The sequence below is a fragment of the Cornus florida genome, unplaced genomic scaffold (assembly GCF_030987335.1).
Source record: "Cornus florida cultivar Cherokee Brave unplaced genomic scaffold, ASM3098733v1 CherokeeBrave_3.0.0_Hap2_Chr11, whole genome shotgun sequence".
Lineage (NCBI taxonomy): Eukaryota > Viridiplantae > Streptophyta > Magnoliopsida > Cornales > Cornaceae > Cornus > Cornus florida.
In genome coordinates, this window is record NW_026775581.1 from 53,682,711 (window position 1) to 53,699,920 (window position 17,210).

Sequence of the window (17,210 nt, forward strand, 5' to 3'; positions counted from 1 at the left end):
GTACAAATCATTGTAATTTCTTTCTTAATTTGATGTACAAACTAGACTGGTAGTTATTTTTATTTATTTATTATTTTTTTTTTTTCAGATTTTAGGTTGTTTTGGATTAGTAAACAATGTTATCATGCTTTGTTCTCGATCTATTTTAATTTTTATTGGCTTACTAAGCAGCGTGAAGAGCTTTTTATGTATTATATTTCACTATTTCTATGTTGTGTTCTAAGCTGGTATAAAGAGCTTTTAATTACTGGGCTTGAAAGGTAATGAAATGCTGTCTACGTAAGAGTGTGAAACATTAGATCACAGGAGGAACTCTATTGTTCATTTTTTTTTTTTTTTTACTCCCTCTTGGCAAACTAGGGTGAGGGGACTCAAACAGGCACACTTGTTCGGGTGCAAGGTGCTCGACTAACTAGGCTACTGGGTACCTGTTCGGTAGCAAGGTGCTCAACTAACTAGGCTTCTGGGTAGTACACATATAGGAGGAAACTCGTAAAACTTAACAATTAGCTGCATCAAAATGGGTCACTCACCCTGCAATATGCCAGGATGAGCACCCAGATGTTTTCCTACTGAATGGTTCTCTCCCCTGATGTATAGTTGGCCACTTCTCCAGGAAATGCAGTAAAAATACTAATCAAAAGAGAACCAAATACAAAGAAAGTGTAGATTGTACAGAACAAGAAAGATCTACAATTATCATCAATGCTATGGGGTCAGATATCTATCCACTGATCACTGTTAATCGAGGATCCGTTGTGCATAGAACGGTGGAATGAATCATAGCCACTGCTTGTTCTTCCCGTGACATGTGCTGTCAGGTTTCACTCATACTAGAGCATGATATAAAGAATTTGATCACAATTTTTTTTCAAGAATAAATTTGCTTCAAGATCAGGAATGATATTAAGTATCAAACACGGGAGTGTTTACCATACAATGGTAGAGAATCGCAGGCGAGATGATCAGAACAGAAAGAGTCTTTAAGTAATTCGTTTCTTTAAACACATATACGGCTTAGATTTGTAATGGTAGCCGACACATTCGAATTTACAACATCATGGTGGGTGAGACGTGAAATGATACTAGCCTTGCACTCCGGCTATGGAAGATGCGAACAATACACTATATGGTGAAATGGGATTTCTGGATCTGTTCTGCTGAACGACTATTCAAATTGAGAGTCTTCATGTTCCAGCTGCAACTCACTCATCGTACTCCCAACGACATTCAAAACCTAAGCTCCAAACATATTTGAGCCAGGTTGCAGAATTAAAGCATAATATGTTTCTCGATATACGAGGAGGCAGCAAAGCTTCTAATTCCATGGACTTGACAGTCGGCCATCTCTGAATGCTGAAGTGCCACCAGATGCGGCAGGGGAGGGAGAGGAGGCAACGTAATTTGTTCCAGATACAGAGACTGTAGGCAGATTTGCGGGGTGACCTTGGTGCCCTGAGGGAGCAAAGCGTGATGGACTACCAGCAACTGCCGCATTCGCTCGAGAAGGGTGTGGAACCTGCGTATAAGATACGAAATACATTTTACATCAGCAGAATAGCAGCCGCCAAGACTAGTAATGAATATAAAGTTAGGCCAAATTAGAATCTACAGATTACCATAATGGATTTGTTGACAAGTTAAGCTCCGTTTTACTTTTTCTATTCTCTTTTTGCGGCAGGTTATTTAATTCCAGGATGATGACTGAAGTTCTTTAGCTCAGCTAAGTAATATCAATGCAAACGAATTCTGAATCATATACACTAATATATATACCCAAAAAAAATAAAAAAATAAAATAAAAAGAATTCTGTAGTGCTACTGCACTTGAACTTGATAATACCCTGTTTGGGGTCGCTAATAAATTGTGTCAATTGAATAATTGCTAAACTACAATGACCTAAAAGTTAACTTGTAAACCATTTGTGACGCTCAACCCACAATCAGGTTATACGTGAATTGAATATATAACTAAGGCTACGGCCTGGCATATATTGTATTCCTTCTAAAACAAAGAGGACACCAATATTCACAAATAATTTTAACAAAGCTGGCAATGTACCAAAAGAGAGACCAATAAAGTTTAAGGGTCAGTTTGGTGCAATGGAAAAAGGAGGAAAGGGGAGCGAAGGTGATGGAGGGGGATTAAAATTTTGTGTTTGTCAAAAATTGATGGAAGGAAAGGGAAGGGTTTGGAAGGATATCAGTAGGCTTAAACAGTAACTTTCTTACCCTCTCAAAAATGGGAGGAATTGGAAGGAAAGGGAAGGAGAGACTTGATGAATAATCTCTGATGCCAAATTTACCCACACAAAATCAAGGATTTAGTTTGCAAAACAATAATTATGGGAGGAATTGGAAGGAAAGGGAAGGAGAGACTTGATGAATAATTTCTGATGCCAAATTTACCCACACAAAATCAAGGATTTAGTTTGCAAAACAAGAATTACATACCTTGATTACTTGATTTAGAAAAAAAAAATTAAAACAAAACCCATACATACAAGTTAGCAGTTGCAGAGAAAGAGAGGGGGCAAGCTTACAGCGGGCCAGCGGCTGAAACTTGCGAACAGCGAACCCGAACTGGAACAGCCAACGATGGAAACGGCAAACCTGAACTGGAACAGCGGGCGACGGAAACTGAAAGATATGGGTTTTGATTTTTGAAACAATCTGAAACAATATGCCGATATGGGTTTTGAACTTTTGATTCTTGCAGACAGATAGATAAACTGAAATATATCGGTTTGGAACTTCAGATTCTTGTAGATTTTGTAGTTTGCAGCTGCACACGGAGAGAGAGAGAGAGAGAGAGAGAGAGAGAGAGAGAGGGGGGGGGGGGGGGGGGGAGGCTAAAATGATTTGCCCTAAAAATATTATATTTATATTACATAAGTTTTTTTTTTTTTTGGTAAATATTACATACTTAAATTTATAAATTTTTCTTTTAAAATATAAAAGGGTATAATGGTAAATTTATTAAAATACTTTCCTTTCCTTCCTTTTCTCAAACATGATCATTATCCCTTCCTTTCTTTTCCTTCATTAATCAACCAAACACAATAAGGGGTTAAAATTATCCTTCTCTTTCCCTCATAACTAATCTTATCATTTCTTTCCTTTGCCACCTTACCAAACGTAGCCTAAAGGACTGCTTTGTGTTAAACCTATGATTCAGAAAAAATGGGTAAATCATTCAGGGAAAAAAAAGGGTAAATCTTCAGATTGCATAATTCTGACAGATTAACCTACTTAAAGGTTTTTTTTTTTTTATTTAACTGTGGCTGTCAAGCTTTAAGCAATTCATCATTTGGAAGATACCACACAGTCATAGAAGTTAAATCATCATCATCATCATAATCATCCTTGCCTTTGTCCCATATGGATGGGGTCGGTCATACGAATTCTTTTTTTTCATTATTTCCTATTATATATCATGTCACCTCTAATATTTGTTTTTTAAAAATAAAAATTTTATTTTACTTCATATCATGTAAGTTTTGGTCAGCCTCTATTATAAAATAAGGATCGAGTAGGAGTTTATGAGAATAACAGAAAAATAATGACAAGAAAAACAAAAATGGCACACACTGAAATAAGATTCATCTTCAGATTCGGTACATGTCGCACATCTGACAATGTTCTCACCAACCCATTGTGCATCTTGATTTGGATTGTGCCTATGCCAACAGTCTTACAGGGATTGTCGTTCCCCATTAAGACAATACCACCATCAATAGAACGGTAAGTAGAAAACCAGGCCCTATTTTGTTGTGTTCTTTACCTCCTTCTTATGAGCATTTTGTTACCACATTACTCTATGGAAAAGGCACTATTAGTATGGAGGATATTAAATCCTCATTGAACTCTCAGGAGTTGAGGAAAAAGGTGTCTGGGAATATTGGAGATAAACAGGCCGAGGGTCTATTTGTAAGAGGCAAAAGTGAGACAAAGGGTTCTGGTAGTAAGGGAAAATCTAGATCTCATAAAATTGTGAAAATATTACAAGCTCACTTTGAGTTGATGATGAGGATCAAGCACTATCCCAAACTAAGGGCAAAGAATGGGAATGGCAAAGAGAAGGTTCAGGAAGCAACTTCTGTGGCAACTGCTGTAACGAGTAATTCGGAAAGTGACGAATATGTTCTCATGACAACCTCGTGTTCAAGTATGTCATTTAATGACAGTTGGATTCTTGATTCTGATTGTTCCGTTCATATGTGTCCCAGTAGGGATTCTTTCTCTTCCTATAAAGAGGTGAAAAGTGGTTCGATTTTTTACAGCGGACAAGAAAGCTTTCAAAATTTTGGGAATTGGAACAGTTAAGATCAAGACGAACGATGGGTTGGTGAGAACATTGTCAGATGTGCGACATATACCGAATCTGAAGATGAATCTTATTTCAGTGTGCGCGCTATTTTTGTTTTTCTTGTCATTATTTTTCTCTTGTTCTCATAAACTCCTATTCGATCCTTATTTCGTAACAAACTAGTATCAGAGCTCGGTCCGTGTATTGTGTACATATACTGTTCACACATACTATTCGGGTACTGTCAGGGACAGAGCCAATGAAGGCCTAGGGGGGGCACGTGCCCCCCCTGAATTGGCCAACAACCTATAATATATGTGGTAATTTTTTAAAAAAATTCCATATATATGACAAAATTTATATAGTGCCCCCCCTCAAATTTGTAATTCCTAAAATTATATTCTTATTTTTTCTTTATTTTCTCTTTTACCCTTCACATTCCTTAAATTTCCTTAATAGAAAAAGTCAAAATTTTCTTCCTCAATTGAAACTTTTTAACTATTTCCTATTAAAGTTTTTCATTTTTATTTTCCTTTTATATTTTAATAATTTTCTTCTTCTTTGCCCTTTTAAATTTTATAGTTGTTATATATATATATATATGTACTCCGTATTATTTTTATTTTTTTTTTGCCAGTGTGCCTCCCCTCACTTGAAATCCTGGCTCCGTCACTGGGTACTGTTCACAAATTCGGTACTATTCACCGAGAATTTTTTTTTGAGTTTTTTGAGATGTCGACCAAATACGAGTGAGAAATTTGTTGGCAAGATTAGCTTCAGTCTTTGGCGCATTAAAATGCAGGCCCTGCTGACTCAGCAAGGTATAAAGAAGGTGTTGTTCGGGAAGGACAAGTTGACAGAAAATATGTTCAATAAATGACAAGAAAATAAAATAAAGCACACAAACAAGACAAGGATTTACATGGTTCGGCTATGCCTACATCCACGGGAGAAGACAAAACAATATTTCACTATGAAAATAAAGAGATACAATGCTTAAGTGGCTCACACCCAAAACCCAGTTATACCAAAAATCTCACACACTTTGCTTTGCATTTACAAGCAATCACTCTCAAATTTTGGATGCCAAAACCATTAGAAGGCCAGGCTTTTTATAGCCAAAATGGGTTACCAAACTTGCTGCCCACGAGCTCTTAGAGACCAAGAAAATATGCTTGTTGAACACATAAACTTGGAGGCTTAGTTGATGACCAAATGGGTGATGCACTTGCTGATGTCATGGGTGAGCTTATTGCATGGTGAGTTGGCAGAAATTGAGCCATAAAATCAACAAAGAATCAAGAACCCATTCAATACTGGAGTGACAATCACTGACAGAAACTGAAAGAACATTTTACGACATTCGAGGAACTTTCCTCAGCAACCCTAGCAATATCAGAAGAATTACTTAGTGGATTTATCCTTAGAAAGAGCATTGGCTAGCCATGAAGTGGATTCTTCGGTATTTGAAAGGTACAACAGATATTGGCTTAGTTTATCAGAAGAGTAGTGATGATTTTGGCAGTTTTGTTCGTTTTGTGGACTCCAACTACACTAGTGATTTAGACAGAAGGAGATCTCTAACAGGATACGTCTTTACTCTCTCAGGTTGTGCAGTTAGTTGGAAAGCAACTTTGCAATCCACAGTTGCTCTCTCTACTATAGAAGCAGAATATATGACGGCCACTGAAGCAGTGAAGGAAGCCATTTGGTTGAGAGGTTTGGTTAGTGTTTTGAGTTTGCAGCAGAGCTCAACTGTTATTTATTGTGACAGTCAGAGTGCAATATATTTGACCAAAAATCAAATGTATCACAAGAGAACCAAACACATTGATGTCAGATATCATTTTATTCGGGATGTCAAATCAAAAGGAATTACTACATTGAAGAAAATTGACACAGCTGAAAATCCGGCGGATATGATGACAAAGTCCATTCCGACTCTCAAGTTCAAGCATTGCTTGGACTTGGATGGTATTCTCAATTTTTGAAATTGCCCTTAGGCGCTTAGTAGAGAAGACAATTTTGTTTAACAGAGATACAGTAACTCATTTAAATTTTCGCCAAGGTGGAGATTTGTTAATTTTATGGCTCAATTTTTGCCAACTCACCATGCAATAAACTCACCCATGACATCAGCAAGTGCATCACCCATTTGGTCATCAACTTGGCCAAGTTTATGTGTTCAACAAGCATTTTTTCTTTGTCTCCAAGAGCTCGTGGGCAGCAAGTTTGGTAACCCATTTTGGCTATAAATAGCCTGGCCTTCTCATGGTTTTGGCATCCAAAATTTGAGAGTGATTTTGCCTATAAATGCAAAGCAAAGTGTGTGAGATTTTGGGTGTGATTAGGTTTTGGGTGTGAGCCACTTAAGTATTGTATCTCTTTATTTCCATAGTGAAATATTGTTCTGTCTTCTCCCGTACATGTAGGTATAGCCGAACCGCGTAAATCCTTGTCTCGTTTGTGTGCTTTATTTTATTTTCTTGTCATTTATTTTTTCTCTTGTTCTCATAAACTCCTACTCGATCCTTATTTCATAACAGCCTCTTTGTCACTTAACTCCTAGGTAAACAACTTTTCTTCTTCTAACCGGTGTTTATTGTATACGACCATACCACCTAAGTCTATTTTCTCTAATTTTATCATTAACAGGCTCTATTCCTAATTTTTCCCTTACTCCTTAATTACTAATCTTATCTCAAAATCGGTTGAACCAAAAAACCGGGGGTTGTTTGGTCCCTTTTTATGGTACGCGTTTCCGGTTTCAAAAATAAGAACTCTTTAATTAATAGTTCGATTCTCGGTTTGGGGTCCTATAGGACCGAACTGAACCAAACCGAACAGTTAATTAAATATATATATATTTATGAATTTGACATATATACTATAAAAAATTTCTTAATCCTAACCTAATAATATATTTTGATACATACATAAATCAATGACGTACATATGTTGAATTAGTTTGAGAACAAATTAGAAACAAAATATAAAAAATTCAATCAAAAAGGCTAGCTATGTTACATGGACTCGGGTACGGGTGTCGGACACGAGTATATATCCATGCGTCGGATGTGTCAAATCTCCAAACAGAAGGACACATGGACACGGCTAAATATTCATTTTATTAATTATTTTATTTTATTTTATAGAGTAAGGTAATGTTTTTATCAAATACAATGTTCAATATAGGCATTTAACTCATTTTAAAGTAATAATATTAATGTAATTGAATGATTGGATATGCTTTTTAAGTACATGTCCAACCAAAAGTGGCGGACACATATTTCATACCCATGTCCGAGGGATACGGGTCCGACACGGGTACTTCACTACTTTTGAAGAGTCCATGTAACAGAGAAGGCTAGGACTGTATACCGAAATGAACCGAACCCATCTCTCATGATTCAGTTCCAATGGTTCCTATAGTCCACTGAACTAGTCTCTCATGATTCGGTTCCAATGGTTCCTGCAGTCCGTTTTGGTTCCAATTTTCATGGAGTCATTGGAACCAATTTGGCCCTAGTTCATGCCAGATTTGGTCCAAACTGAACCATGTGCACCCCTATTTATCTCTTCTAGTCACTCCTATTATCCATCGTAGCATCCACATTTCCTCTACATGAATGAGTTGCCCATACAATATAATTGGCCTAAAGACCGTCCTATATAATTTTTCTTTAAATTAATTTGAAGAGTAGTGCCATTTCACCCGACTACAAAAAAACCGACAAAATACGACTAACATTTGTTTGTCACTGTGTGGGCCAGCTGTTTACAAGAAACCTACAATCCTTCTTTCTTTTTCTTTTTTTTCTCTCTCCACCGAAACAATCATGCATCATCAACCTGTTAAACGATTCAACGTCCCCAAGGGTTGCTACTGTGAATTTTTTTTCTGATGCATAAAACCAAACTGAAATTAAATAATTCCCCATAGAAAATATCACTCAAATAACTAATTCTTGAAAGAAATCAGGAAAGTACATGTGATTGTCATGTGGGTCAGTGACATCAAATTCAATCCAGGCATGTAGGACCCAACTCTATCTGTAATCTTCGAATCGATGTTGTTCAAGTTGATTCTGATGTGATTGTTCAGGTTCTGGCTGGTGATGAATTCTACGGCGAGGAGTGTGGCGACGCTGGGGACAGTAGCGTTGGAGAAACCGTCTTAAGTATTGGCCGGAGAGAGTGTCATCAGGTGCAGTGGAGTTGGAAAGGATGAAGGTGAGGCCAAAGCTGGGACTGAAACTGATCTCCGATAAGATGAGGAACACGAAGAAGGTGGAGAAGGAAGAGATGATGGTGGAATTGGATCTGGGTTTCACTGGGATTTGAGATTGATGGAAGACATTGAGAACAAAAGAAGGGAAGGAAAGAGAAGAAAAAGAGAGGGAAGGGTTTTGCAGAGCAGTGAGAGAGAGGAAGAGAGAGGGAGAGTTGAGCATAGGCACGTGTTGAGTCGGTTTTTTCCAGTTAAAACTAGTTGAACATTATATCATTTTCCTTGTCACAAAGGATATAACTAGCTTCCCTCAATTTTGTCCACACTGCTCCAATCCTGCTTACTACACCATCTATCTCCTTTTTTCTTTTGCTTTTTTGTAAAATTGACCCTAAATAATGAAAGTAGTTATTTTGAGCAACTCTTTGGTCTTTAATTGTAATATTTATGTTGTCAGTTTCTGCTAATTTATCAAATTTACATTTCATATACTCTTTTTAGTTTTACTGATTTTTACCCTTTTTTTTTATTTGAATGTCTTTCTCCATGTTTCTAACTTTGTTGCTAAGGCTTCCTTAGAAGTATCTTAATAAAACCGTCATTAGCAAACGACATACACCATGGAATATTTTCTTGGATCTCTTTTATTATTTCATCCAACACCAATCATAAATGTTTTAGGACTTAAATAAGGAAGAAGAAAACAAAAAGAATATTAGAAAGTAAGCTGGATATGTGTTTCCTTGGTCTAGAAGTTTGTAGGAGATTTTTCCCTCAGGTGTGGTTATGAATTGTGTGTTACAAAAGTCTACTCTAATGCCTCTATTGTAAGTATGATAACTGATTTGTGTGTTCAGCAACAAGGTCCGATGTGAACAGTGGGGTTAACTGGTTGAACTTGTTTAACAAAAAGAGAATTTGAAAAAAGGAAAAGAAAGAAAGAAATGACAGTTTGAAATGACAATTTACCCATGCTTGTAGAATGGGGGTAAGAGAACAAAAAATATTGTAAACAACAAAATTTCTGGATGGACTAATAGCCACATAGACTTCAATAATAAAAATGGCCTCATGTTTAGCATTCAACAAAGAAGGATGATGAATCTAAGGAAATTCTAACAGAAAAGACACCATTTGGACCAATGATATGAATTGCAAAATGCTGAGATGCCTCATAACAGATTTTACAGCAATAGGTTCATAGGTCAGCAACAGTTGTCTTCACGATTAGAGTTACATATATTTATAGATTCCACATACTTCATGTCATATATTATATTTGTTGTAAAACTATTCAAACAGTTAGTTTCTCTGGGCAAATAAAACATTCTATATGCTTCATAAAACACATGCAGCATCATATTCATTGAAATAATAATCTATGAAATTAATTTAAAATACCGTATTATGTTGGATATAGGCAGGCCTTCTATAAGGAGAATCTGAAGATGGCGATGTACTGCTCATTCGAAGCAAATGACGAGAATGAACATTATGGTTTGAAACATCATCAGCTTCTCCTCCTTCCATATCACTGCCAAGGTTTCCCTCTGAGCCAATCCTAGGAGTAGCATGCCTACTCATTGATCCAGAATCATTTGCAGTATCCACTTGAAGTGGAACAGATGGACGCATTGCCATTCCTTGAAATGGAATATTACTTCGTCTCTTCAATTCTTCTTCTGCGTTTAATATCTGTTAAACACCACCAATTACACCCTATTTATCAAACATTGTTTGGACAAAGCTGTGGGAAGCCATGTCCCTAAAACATCCAAATGAGTGTAATGAGATATCCAAAGATCTCTTCTCACATAATATATGGTGACTGGAAAGAAGCTGACCTGTTTTAGCACTTGTACTAAATTATGTTTCTTTGCTTTCAAATTCTGCAACTTTTCTTCGACCTCTCTTTTCCTTTTCTCTCTATCAGTTAATGGCAATGCATCAATTTTTTCATTTGTCTGCAGCTTAAAACAATAAAAACAATTATTAAAGATTTATACGGAACAAAGATGAGTAGATGAGAACTATCAAACCTGGTTAAAGTAGTAGTTTTAGGATGTTTGTGAGCTTTCCTCAAGGCAAGCTCAATACAAGCTATCTAAAGCACAGCCTCAGATGTTTAAATTAATAGACTTTCAAGCTTAAAGCATGGTGCATTAAAATGGTGGATGCCTTGAATCGCTTAGATATATATAAGCATAAAATTATGGTGTTCATCGCATCAAAGTGATTTTTTTCTTCTCTCAGTCTTATTTTCTTTCTGTGTTTAGTTTATAATTTGGAAATTGTAGCTTTGACTGTGAATTTTATGCCCTCACAATTCACATAATTCTTTCAATCTCCATCCAAATCAATGACATGTATGTATAACAATTATATTCAAGGTAGATACAAACAACTTAGACAACTGAAGAATCTATGGAACTGAGGTAAACACATTGAAATTTGATACCTCTGTGTTAGGGTTCTCGGAAGCCACAGGCTTTTCACCTCGTGAATCACCACGTGAGTCCACTGGATTGGAGCTGCTTTCAGGTACTACCGGTCTGGTATCAGATCCATCAACCGGTTTCTCCGAACCACCACCACCACCGTCCGATCCTCTGTGGTCCTTGACTTCCTCTTGAAACGAAGAAGGCCCTTCCTCAGGATTGCTAACCCTTGGTGGCTCCGATGGAGGAGGCTGGGGTTCATTGCTGGAAAATTCATTGTCTTTAGGGTTAGGGTTAGAGGTGGTGGCGATGGTGGTAGTGGTGGTGAGGAGGCGAGAGAGGGCAGTGGAGCGGCGGTGGAGAAGGATCTTGAAGTCTTTGAGGGAGATTTTAGGAGTTGGCATCAGCCATCGACGAGGGGCATCGGGAACCCTGTGGAGGTTGCCTCTATACAGAGAGATTGCCACCATTTTCACTTCTCCAATCTTCTGTTTGCTGTTTCTCTATTTCCTCTCCCTCCCCCTTCTATACCCACATATATATATATACACACACACTAGTATATATGTATGTATATTTCTTCTATTTGCTGTTTCTGTATTTCCTTTCTCTCTATTATATAACAATAATACTTTGAGGTTTCGTTAATTTATACTGTCATTCGTTTTTGTTTATTAAAATTATATTAATCTTTTCTATCATACTTGTTGATTTTTTAATGTTACTATATATATTTATTGTGTTTGATTGTAATAAATATGTCTTTCAAAAATATACTTAGTAATTGATATTTAAAAGTTACAAAAGAAAATCAGCATTTTTGGTCATGGATGGTGGTGTTGAGGATTCAAAAGAAGTAAATATAATTAGGTCTTAGTGCACTAAACTTCCCAAATTGAATTTTAATAATAAAAAAGACCAGTCTTTCACCAGTTGTAAAATCATGAATTAGGCCTTAAGCCTACAGATTCTATAACAGTTGCTGACGGTTCATGGAATCCAAATTGAGCAATCTGAAAAAAAATAATAATAATAAATAATAAATAAATAATAAAATAAAATAAAAATTAATTGTTGTTGTTTGAAATCAAAGAGGATTCAGTCTCTAATTGAACCCTGTTTATGCTTTTGAAAAGGGTTTTAGCATTTTTAATTTGTCGGTAATTTTTTTTTTTTTTTTAATACAAACCGAAATATGTGCATACATTTATGCTTGTGAATAGAGTTTTAGGGTTTTTAATTTGTCAATACATTTTTTTTTTCAGTTCAATTAGTAGTATGTCCATACACTTATACTTGTGAAAAATTGGTCTATGGTTTTGGATTGACATCCTATTTTTTAAGATTGATAAAAAATAAAATTTATTCGACTATTTTTTTTTTGGGTGTGGTTCAATGTACAATAGCAGAACAAAATAAGAAAAATATAAAAACAAAAATAAATAAGTGAAGTATCCACAGTATATTCAAGAGTAAATTACGTTGAGCTACTTTGAGAAATCATTAATATACACTAACATCTCCCTTATTTGTTAAATTAAAGGTGTTAGTCTTGTTGCAACAAGTAACCTCTATTTACTAATTGTTGCAACTTACCCCATTTAACGAACGAATGTCAAAAACTTGATGCTAAACTAGTCAAGCCTATCATGAACTCATTATTTTTGACAAAATTACCCTTACAAATCTTTCACTTTCAAATTTGGATCTCTCTGAGTCATTTGATAACAGTTTTGTTCTTATTATTCTTCCAATTTGAAATTCTGAATAATAATAATAATAATTATTAACCTTAATACAGAGACACTCTATGTAACCCGTTGGCTTGTGGTTTGAATTAAAAAATACGTTTTCAATATATATATGAATTGACAAATTGCAATTGACAAATTGCAAGCCCTAAAACCCTTTTCACAAGCACTAGTGTATGGACATACTACTATTTGAACTGGGAAAAAAAAAAAAAAAAATGTATTGACAAATTAAGAACCCTAAAACTCTATTCACAAGCATAAATGTATGCATACACCACGGTTTATTTATTTATTTTTGGCTTATTATTCCAGCCTTCTTGCTCTTTCTCTATATGATTGAATTTTTTTTTATTTCTTTTTGGGTTGCGTGGCTTCAAACGAGATTGAGAGTCCTTTTTATTTTTACTTTTATTTTTATTTTTTTAATTCAGATTAACATAGACTTGAATTGAAGACTTGCTTCTATTTTAGAATGGAACGAGGCATTACTAGGTCAAAACCCTTGACATTTGTGTTTGACCGGACTTGTCTGTTATTTTAAATGGGACTTGAAGTATCTAACATTATCTCTGAATTGTAAAGTTTTCTTTTTGGTTTTTCTATTTAACATTATATTGTAATTCTTCACTTTCTAATTTGAATTGAATTATACAAATTCTATTATAAATAGAAGATATTTTGTTGTCTCTATATACCACTTATGTAATAGGGGTTGACATCAAATTCAATAAACTTTAAAGATTTATCAGAAACCCTTACCAGATTGCAGCCTCTACTCGGGCGAGTAAATAATTGGTATGTCAAGCTGTTCATTTTCTTTTTTTTTTTTTTTTTTTTTTGGTTGTGTACATCCCTTGTACACATATTCTCTTTCATCTTGCGTAGTCATGTGACTGGCATTGACGCTCAACTTCTTTTCCTTCTTTCCACTTTACTATGATTATGATTAGATATAATAAATTCATTAACTTGCATAGTAACCACCACATGCCCAGTCAACACATATGAACATAGCCACGTACATAATAAAACCCAAATATGTGATATATATATATATATTTATATTTGTTTTCTTCTTTTGTCTTTTTTTTTTTTTTTTTCAAATCAAAATTTTCTTTTATGTTTTTCCTTTCCAAGGTATTCTTGCCAAAATCAATTTGTTTTTAGTGGTGTATTGTATATGTTTCTTGTGCGCTTTTACATGTAGGATTGTTTTTAGCCTATATCTCTACCATGAAAGAAGACACTGTTTTTGATGATGCATCTACTCAAATCAGGAAAACCTCTTCCCAACTTGAATTATCTTTTGTTATATGCATAGGATTTATTTTCAGGAAAACCTCTTCCCAACTTGAATTATCTTTTGTTATATGCATAGGATTTATTTTTATATTATTTTTACAACATTCATGAAGAGCCATTTCATTAGAAGCTACAACCACGCCTAACATAATATAAATACATATATATATATATTCCTCTACGAGATCATGCAAACTTCAAAGTATCCAAAAATTAATAATTGAATACTTAAGTTATAATACCAAAGGTGGTGAGAAACAGACATGTAATTTGCATATTAAAAAAAAAATATTAAAAATTTGAATTTGGATTACTTATATATGGGGTAACATTAAACTGGTCCAACTCAATTCAATTTCGAGTTAAGTTTAGATTGAGACCGGACTGAATTGGACCTGCGCAATTTACACCCTTACATTGCAAATGAAATCAAACAAGACAGAGTCACATGCATAGTGCTCTATGACTATGGGTTTATCCGAAGTCATAAACAACTCTCTTGTTCTTTTTAATATGCTTTTACCTACTCTCTTGTTTACGAAATTATTACCTGCTTTACACCAATCACAATTTGTGACATTCACTTGCATTTACTAGCATATCAGTTGCATTTACTAACATGTCATAGAGTTCTGTATCATACAATAATTTCTCTACTTGTTTTCCAAGACACAATACAATTCGTTGCAGTTACTAACGTTCTCTATCATACAATAATTTCTCTGCTTGTTTTCCTAGACACAACAGAGATAAATAAAGCTTTTCTTTTATGTGAAGGACAAAGAACAAGAAGACGAAGAGAGCCAGCAAATACAATGAACATAGCTCCGATGATGGCACCGACGAGGATGACGGAGATGTGGGCGATGATAGGCTCAACCATTGCCAGTTTCATGTTCTTTTGGGCCATCATAAGCCAATACTGTCCCTACGAGGTCCGTCAATACTTGTCAGCATATACTCAGAGAATCAAGGGCTACTTGTACCCCGACATCCAGATTTCTATCTACGAGTTCACCGGAAGCCGGCTCAAGCGCAGTGAAGCCTACTCCGCGGTGGAGGCCTACCTCAGCCTGAATTCGTCCACAAGTGCTAAGAGGCTCAAGGCTGAGATGGGAAAGGACAGCAGCAAGTTGGTTTTAAGCATGGATGAACATGAAAAAGTGACTGATGAATTTCGTGGCGTGAAGGTCCGGTGGGTTTCGACTAAAATCGTGTCACCGGCGAGGACCACGACGTACAATCCGGAGCCGGAGAGAAGGTATTACCAGCTCAAGTTCCACAAGCGGCATAGGGAGTTGATATCTGAGGCTTATCTGGACCATGTATTGAAGAAAGGGAAGGAAATCAGGGTCAAAAACAAACAGAGGAAGCTCTACACAAACAATCCTTCTTATAAGTATTGAAGCCACAAGCACACTATGTGGAGTCACATTGTGTTTGAGCATCCTGCAACGTTTGAGACGATGGCGATGGAGCCGGAGATTGTTGAAGATCTATTGACGTTCAGCCAGAGTAAGGATTTTTATTCAAGAATCGGGAAGGCGTGGAAACGGGGATATCTACTTTATGGTCCACCGGGGACTGGGAAATCGACAATGATCGCTGCAATGGCGAATTTGTTGAGTTATGATTTGTATGATCTGGAGCTCACAGCAGTGACGGACAATACAGAGCTGAGGAAGCTTTTGATTGAGACTACGAGTAAGTCCATTATAGTAATCGAGGATATTGACTGCTGTCTTCGTCTTACAGGACAACGGAAAAAGAACATTGAGCAATCTTCAGATGATGATGAAAATGATTGGAATCGAAGCAAAGTCACCCTTTCAGGGCTTTTGAATTTCATTGATGGGATCTGGTCTGCCTGTGGGGGGGAGCGGATTGTGGTGTTCACTACAAATTATGTGGAGAAGCTGGACCCTGCTCTGATAAGAAGAGGGCGGATGGATAAGCATATTGAGCTTTCCTACTGCAGTTTTGAGGGGTTTAAAGTGCTTGCGAAAAATTACCTGATGCTGGAAACACATCCAATGTTTGAATCGATTGAAGGTTTGATGAAGGAGAATAAGATTACACCGGCTGACGTGGCAGAGAACCTGATGCCCAAGTCCCCAAGAGAAGGTGCAGAGAAATGCCTTTCGAACTGGATCCGAGCTCTTGAGGATGTGAAGAAGGAAGCAGCAGCCGCGCTTGTGAAGAAAGCCCAAGAGGGAGTAAAAGAAAAGGAATTGGAAGCACCTGCGCCTTCTGTGAAGAAAGCTGATCAAGAGGAAGTAAAAGACAAGGGATTGGAAGCAGCTGCGCCTTCTGTGAAGAAAGCTGAAGAGGAATTAGAAGGCAAGGAATTGGAAAAGGAAGATGCATAGTTAGTGATTTCACCAAGATAAGCAAAACTACTATGAAATAACACGAGAGTTATGTTATTCAAATCATTCTCATTTAGAATTATATGTTTACTTTTTGTATTGCTAATATTTTGGCAAGTTAGAAATTTTATTAAAAGACAATGGAACCTTATTTCAGCAAATAGAACAAGCTGATCCAGAAACTGTAAATCATAATATTTTACATCCCAAAACATCTTCCTCCGCATTCTTATTGCTTCAAAAACATACTCAAATTTAGTTCGAGGCCATGTCTTGTCTGATCGATGGACCAACAGGCGAAGTTTTCACGTACGCCGATGTCGTGCTCACAGCACGAAAGGTGGCGTCTGGCCTCGACAAACTCATGTTTTTGCTACCAACACAGATATGATCATGCAAAATGTAGTGATCGATATAAACAGAGACTTGAATAGTTGAACAGTGATGAAAACGAAATCGAAGGCAAGTTGTGCGATTATATATTTAAATCGCAATTGTGAGCCAAATATAGATCCAGTTCATAGAGAACAAATAATGGACTTGCAATTGCAATGTGAACAAACAGAGCATGCAAGGAATTAGTGATGGGTGGAGGTGGCGGTGGAAATAGAGGGAAAGAAAGAAGGGGTGGGCGGTTGTAGAGGTGGCGATGATGGGTGGTGGACCGGTGGTAAAGGTTGTGGTGGTTGGGTGGAGAGATGGATGAGGAGGAATGGTGGTGGAAGACAGATACGGAAAAAGAGATGGGGGGAGAGAGAGTCAACGTCACGAGTTCGACACCATCGAAATGGAACGATTCCTTTTGTA

At 36.4% G+C, this 17,210-nt stretch overlaps 1 protein-coding gene and 1 pseudogene across 2 annotated transcripts; one reads left to right on the forward strand and one right to left on the reverse strand.

Moving 5' to 3' along the window:
• Nucleotides 1-962: 962 nt before the first annotated feature.
• LOC132282559 (uncharacterized) lies at nt 963-11,529 on the reverse strand. 2 transcript variants are annotated; one of them, XM_059784284.1, is made up of 4 exons: nt 10,999-11,529; nt 10,385-10,504; nt 9,942-10,235; nt 963-1,519 (listed from the first exon to the last, which is right to left on the reverse strand). In XM_059784284.1, exons 1-4 carry the CDS (start codon nt 11,446-11,448, stop codon nt 1,319-1,321), a joined length of 1,065 nt encoding a protein of 354 aa, XP_059640267.1. In that variant the 5' UTR covers nt 11,449-11,529; the 3' UTR covers nt 963-1,318. The 2 variants fall into 2 exon arrangements, with proteins under 2 accessions (XP_059640267.1, XP_059640266.1); XM_059784283.1 differs by having other exon boundaries at nt 10,385-10,510.
• A 3,335-nt stretch (nt 11,530-14,864) lies between these two features.
• LOC132283752 (AAA-ATPase ASD, mitochondrial-like) lies at nt 14,865-16,509 on the forward strand (annotated as a pseudogene).
• Nucleotides 16,510-17,210: the final 701 nt, after the last annotated feature.

Coding starts and splice junctions, on each gene's coding strand:
- LOC132282559 (XM_059784283.1), bottom strand. CDS start 11,448: ATGGTGGCAATCTCTCTGTATAGAGGCAACCTCCACAGGGTTCCCGAT. Junction 10,236..10,384: donor TAGTACAAGTGCTAAAACAG/GTCAGCTTCTTT, acceptor GGTGTTTAACAG/ATATTAAACGCAGAAGAAGA. Junction 1,520..9,941: donor CCTATATCCAACATAATACG/GTATTTTAAATT, acceptor TCTTATACGCAG/GTTCCACACCCTTCTCGAGC.